The sequence below is a fragment of the Ipomoea nil genome, unplaced genomic scaffold, assembly GCF_001879475.1.
Source record: "Ipomoea nil cultivar Tokyo-kokei standard unplaced genomic scaffold, Asagao_1.1 scaffold0663, whole genome shotgun sequence".
Lineage (NCBI taxonomy): Eukaryota > Viridiplantae > Streptophyta > Magnoliopsida > Solanales > Convolvulaceae > Ipomoea > Ipomoea nil.
The window spans coordinates 1007758-1013961 of record NW_017617091.1 but is presented as its reverse complement, the minus strand read 5'-3'; the positions used below and the strand labels follow the sequence as shown (position 1 = coordinate 1013961).

The 6204-nt window shown below is 39.8% G+C and overlaps 1 protein-coding gene across 1 annotated transcript; it reads right to left on the bottom strand.

Annotated features, from left to right (window-relative positions):
- Positions 1-2485: 2485 nt before the first annotated feature.
- LOC109174787 lies at positions 2486-4981 on the bottom strand. The gene is made up of 2 exons (XM_019324027.1): positions 3919-4981; positions 2486-2667 (listed from the first exon to the last, which is right to left on the bottom strand). Exons 1-2 carry the CDS (start codon positions 4979-4981, stop codon positions 2486-2488), a joined length of 1245 nt encoding a protein of 414 aa, XP_019179572.1.
- Positions 4982-6204: the final 1223 nt, after the last annotated feature.

Below are 6204 nucleotides of genomic sequence, written 5' to 3'. Positions count from 1 at the left end.
CGACTAAGTCTTATATTTTTTTTTGGATGTTTTCATTATTTTAAGACATTGAATTAGTCATTTATTTGTTTTTGTGCACCTAGTAAGATTATGAGTGGGTTAAATCTAAATGGAGACTTTATCTCTACACAGTTAGTGGTTATCCACTATTCTAGCTACTTTGTAGGAAATGTGCTTCCATGTTCTCCACATTTCCCTACTTTTAATTACCCATTTTCATATTAATAGCTTAGGAAATAGCTATAAATAGGTTGAGATTTGTACATTTCAGTTGGTTGATTGATGAAAATTGGAAGTCATGTGTTTTCTCCAACTCACGAGTTATAATGAGTTATGCTGAGTGTGGACCTTATCAGTGATTATGTGGTGTCCAAGCTCAATTTATTTTGTCCAGGCCTTTGTGACTAAGGCTACTATCCTTTCTTTTGTTTCCCTTTTGCCCATAAAGCCAAAATCCCAAAAACAATACTTACCAAAATCAGTACAAACCAGCAAGCTGCGTATAGAAGTATAATGGAAGTGAAAACAGATCATTCTATTCATACTTTACAACCCTTTATATACATGAAGAAATATGCTAACAATTAGCTATCTATGTGCAAGCTAATAAAGGAGAATAATAAGGTGAGCCATAGAATTTAAACACAAGAGAAATAAACAATAATAACCCCTAATAATACTAATCCTTAATACGCCCCCGCAAGATGGAGGAGCCGTCAGTGATTCCCATCTTGGTAGGAAAATGCTCAAACGATCGTCTTCCCAAGCCCTTTGTGAGAATATCAGCAATTTGGGAAGTAGTCGGAACATGTTGCACACGAAGTGTACCATTTACAATATGATCCCGAACAAAGAAGTAGTCCAACGCAAGATGCTTCATCCTCGAATGATACACCGGATTTTGGCAGACATATGTAGCACTCAAATTGTCACAATGCAACACCGGAGATTGAGGTAGAACAACCCCCATATCCTGCAATAAATTGTGAACCCATATAACCTCAGCCGCCGCATTTGCTAAAGCCCGATATTCTGCTTCCGTAGAAGAATGAGCTACTGCCTTCTGTCGAACCGAGCGCCAAGAAATTACATTGGACCCCAAGAATAAAACATAACCAGTCGTAGACCGACCACCATCATGAACACCACCCCAATCTGAATCTGAGAAAGCAGCAAGATGTAACCGAGTACTACGGCGTAGAAGCAACCCATGAAACACAGTTCCCTTTAAGTACCGTAACACTCGTTTGACCGCTTGCCAATGAATTAATAGAGGATTGTGCATAAATTGTGAAAGGCGATTTATAACATAGCCGATATCAGGACGAGTAATTGAAAGATATTGTAAAAGACCAATTACCCTTCGATATACCGTAGCATCAGTAGAAGCAGCAGTATGATCCTTCGGACGGAATAAGTCAACCGAAGACCCAATAGGCGTATGCACACTCTTGGCTTCATGCATGTCAACCTCTTTCAAGATATCAATAATATACTGTGATTGAGACAAGAACAAGCCATTCGCAGCGGGAATTACCTCAACGCCAAGAAAATGATGTAACGCCCCTAAGTCTTTAACTGAAAATCGCTGCGCTAAGCAGGAAACAAAATGATCCAACAGTTCATTAGAATTTCCTGTGACTACAATGTCATCTACATACACCATAAAATAAATTAAGACATCATTAGACTGATAAATGAACAGAGAATAATCTGCACGGAATTTGCGGAAACCAAATTCAATCAAATATTTGGAGAGCTCCATATACCACGCCCGAGGCGCCTGCTTAAGACCGTACAGAGCCTTTTTAAGGCGACAGACAAAGGTAGGATATTTGGGATCACAATACCCCGGTGGCTGCTTCATATAAACCTCTTCAGACAAGGTGCCATGCAAAAAAACATTATTAACATCCAACTGCCGTAGGGACCAATTGTAGGCCAACGCCAAGGTAAGGATAATACGTATCGTAGCTGGCTTTGCCACGGGACTGAAAGTATCAAAGTAGTCCCTCCCAGGTTCTTGTAGGTATCCTTTAGCAACCAGGCGAGCCTTGGATTTATCAACTATTCCATCTGGTTTTCGTTTAACTCTAAAGACCCATTTGCAACCAATCGGAGGTCGCTTCAGTGGTGGTACCAGTTCCCACATCCCATTTTTGAGAAGTGCAGCAAACTCATCATCCATGGCTTGTTACCAACGAGGATCCTTCTTGGCTTGGGTGACACAGGTAGGCTCAACCGGTTCTGGAATCGGGTGATTAGTGGCAAAGTTAATGGTTTTATAGTCAAAGTACTTTGGGTTTGGTTTTCGTACTCTCGTTGATCGCCGAACCTGCGTATCGATAGAAGTAGGTGGTGGCTCAACTGTAAGAGGTGGCTGGGCGGTGGAAACCGATGATGGTTGGGTGGTGGACGCTGCAGGTGATGGCTGGGCAGTAGAATCCGCAGGTTGCGGCTGGACAGTAGACTCCGCAGGTTGTGGCTAGACAGTAGAAGAAAGTGGCAGATGGTCGGTGGAAGGTTGTGACAGCTGAGCGGTGGGAGGTGGTGGCTGGTTGGTGGGAGTACTCTGTGTGATTGGAGCAGTGGAAGCAGGTTGTAACGGATGGAGACGTTCGACTGGTTGGTCGGAGTTAGCAGAAGACAGAATCTGCGAATTAGCCACTGCATATGGAAAAATAGGTTGTTGACAAGAATTAAAATTAACAGTATCTGAGGAGTGATAGGACGCACTTACAGTGGGAGGTACGACTGGAGTTGTACGTGCTTGGCTGTACGGAAACACATGATTAATAAACCGCACATGACGAGATATATAGACCCGACTTGTTTTTGGATCAAGACATTTATAACCTGACTGGGACAAAGAGTATCCTAAAAAAACACAAGATATTGATTTTTGCTGGAGTTTAGTGTTGGTGTATGGCTTGAGCCAAGGGAAACATAAACACCCAAAAGGTTTTAATTTTTTGTAATTTGGTGTCATTCCAAATAGAAGTTCAAAGGGTGATTTATGCATGAGATTTATTGTTGGCATTCGGTTTATAAGATAAACTGCTGTCTGAAATGAATAAGACCAATATCTACGGGGCATAGACGCAAAATCGAGTAACGACAACCCCGTTTCTACAATATGTCTATGGCGTCGTTCAGCTAGCCCGTTATGTTCTGGTGTGTGTGGAGGACTCGTAAGATGTGAAATTCCACAGGAACTGTAGAAAGGTGTCAATTTAACAAATTCCCCACCATTGTCAGAAAACACAGTAATAATTTTCCGGTTAAGGCGATTTTCAACTAGTGTCTTGAATTGCACAAACACATCATAGACATCAGACTTTTTCTTTAAGGGATAAAATCAAATATATTTTGTAAAATGATCAACAAAAATAATATAATAGTAATAACCTTCAATGGATTTTTCAGATATACTCCAAACATCAGTGTAAAGCAATTCAAGCGGATTATTACTAGATAAAGTGTTATGAGCAAAAGGCAATTTGTGAGACTTATTTAATAAACAGGACGAGCAATAAAAATTGGAAAGTGAGGTAGTGGGAACATTATTATGTCTGAGTAAGGCACTGAAAGCTCTGTTGGAAGGATGACAAAAAATGTGATGCCAAGACGATAAAGAGGGTTTAGTGATCATATTTATCTGAGGAGACGAAGGTAGCCAAGCCCCGTAAACATTATGCACGTTCCTCCCTTGCATTAGTGGCGTCCCCGTGAGTCGATCCTTCACAAGAAAACAGGAATAAAAAAACTCAACTGACACATTATTAGTTTTGCACAACTTGGAAATAGAAATCAATTTTTTTTGTAACTTCGGGACACAAAGAACATTAGAGAGTTGTAAATGACAAGTTGGTGTAGGGATAGCAGTGTGACCGGTGTGAGTAATTTGAAGAGTTTTACCGTCACCAAGTTGGATCTCGTCAGGCCCACCATAATCAGAGACTGACTGCAATAATGAGGGTGATGAAGCAGCATGGTGCGAGGCACCAGAATCAAACAACCATTGTTGCGAACCAGTATGCGGTGATGCTATAGCATTGATCACGGCCGGCTGTTGCCCAAAGTTGTTCATGTTAACATTATTATCACGAAGAAACCGCATAAGCTTCCGACAGTCTCGCACTTCATGACCATAAATATTACAGAACCTGCATGTGACATTTTTACGACCAAATTTATTTGTATTAGTAAAAGATTGAGTAGGGCGAGAACTGTTTATCCCAACATGTTGATTGTTGGAGTTTCGACCACTAGAGTTGCGGTTGGGCTGATATTGTCGATTAGAGGATTTCTGGGTGGCATTTGCTGTAGCAAGGAGAGAATGTTGTGCATCAAATTTTTTCTTTTGCTTATGCTCAAAAGCGATTAATACATTTTTGAGTTCAGAGAACGTAATAGGTTCCGGACGGACACAAATGGCTTCAACAATGGGTTCAAACTCATCTCCCAATTGTGCTAAGGCGGTCACAACTAAATCTTCCTCACTTACTGGACTTTGCGCAAGGACAAGTGCATCAGAGATAGCAAACATATCATCCAAAAACTCTTCAATGGAACGACCATTAATCGGATTGGACGCTAATTTTGACTTTAGCGAAACAATCCGAGTGCGACATGGGCTAGCAAAGCTTTCCTTCAAACGATCCCAAGCTGCTTTTGGTGTCAAAGCAGAAGAAATAGTTGGTTGAATAGAGTCGGTGCAACTACCGAGGATGGCATTCAAAATAACATGATCTTGCCTGTACCAAGCAAGATAGGCTGGATTCACAGTGGTCTGAGTAGTATCAGAATATTTTGCCGATGCCTTTGTTGTGCCATCAATGTAACCTTCAAGGGCAAGACCAATCAATGCGGATTGGATTTGTTTTCGCCAAACTGAATAATTTGAGGTTGTGAGTCTGATGGGAAAATTCGCAAGTGCAGTTAATTGAATAATGGGTGAAGTATTGGTACTAGTGGCCATGAATGGACAGAAGAATAAAACCCAGAAAAAAAATATAGGAAATAGATTTCGCTAGAAATTTCTTGCTCTTGATACCATATAGAAGTATAATGGAAGTGAAAACTGATCATTCTATTCATACTTTACAACCCTTTATATACATGAAGAAATATGCTAACAACTAGCTATCTATGTGCAAGCTAATAAAGGAGAATAATAAGGTGAGCCATAGAATTTAAACACAAGAGAAATAAACAATAATAACCCCTAATAATACTAATCCTTAATACTGCAGACATAATTTGGTTTTGCTAATCGTGAAGTGTCCGGGGCTTCTTTTGTGAGATTCTTCTACCATTCAAACATCAAGGTGCTGGAGATTCATATCAACTAGGGTTGGGCACAGATTGCGTTTGGGTTGGGGTTGACCACGGTTCGGTTCTACGGTTCGAACCGAAACCGTTACTGTGCTAACCGGAACCGAACTGGAATCGTCCGTACGGTTTCGATTCTGGTTCCGAACCTGTACCTATAAGGTTCAGGTTAAGGTTCGAGGTGAAAAGGAACCGGAACCGGCGGTTCCGATTCTAAACCGAAAAAGTTAAAAATTATAACTTATTTTATTTATTTTTTTAAAAATACATTCGGTTAGAACCGGAACCGGTCCATTTGCGGAACCGGAACCGAACCGCGGTTACCCCTAGTTTGGTTGGACCTGGCCATAATTTTTATTTTATTTTTAAATTTTTTTTGGTTGATAAAATTGCACTTTTCGTCCTATATTATATGATAATTGTAGAATTTGTCTCTAAGTGTTAGTCTTCTTCAATTTTCGTTCTTAAGCTATCATTGGGCATTGCACATTCTGTCCCTTTACTAACAAAACATTAGCGACGAGAAGTGAGCACGTGAAGTTTGTTTAAGGACGAAAAGTGAGCACGAGAAGTTAATAAAAGGACAAAAAGTAGAATTCCAATAATAGCTTAAAGGCAAAAAGTAAGCAAGACCAACACTTAGGGGTGGATACTACAATTATCCTATAACTAGTTTTTTTACGCGTTTTGCGCGAATGGGATAATGCCCAATGATTATTTTTAAATAAGTATTTCAAAGTATATGAATGCAATATTATATAGGAGGTGTTTATGCATAGGTAAATAAATGCTGAATTTGCTTATTTAAATCGGTAATTTAAAGTATATAAATTCAAAATAATATATGAGAGATTGATTATAATTGTCACT

What these genes read in the sequence shown, in the direction of transcription:
- LOC109174787 (XM_019324027.1), bottom strand. Translation starts at nt 4,981, where the DNA reads ATGGCCACTAGTACCAATACTTCACCCATTATTCAATTAACTGCACTT. An exon ending in CGAGATCCAACTTGGTGACG is followed by an intron (nt 2,668 to 3,918) that starts GTAAAACTCTTC and finishes TTCCATATGCAG; the next exon opens with TGGCTAATTCGCAGATTCTG.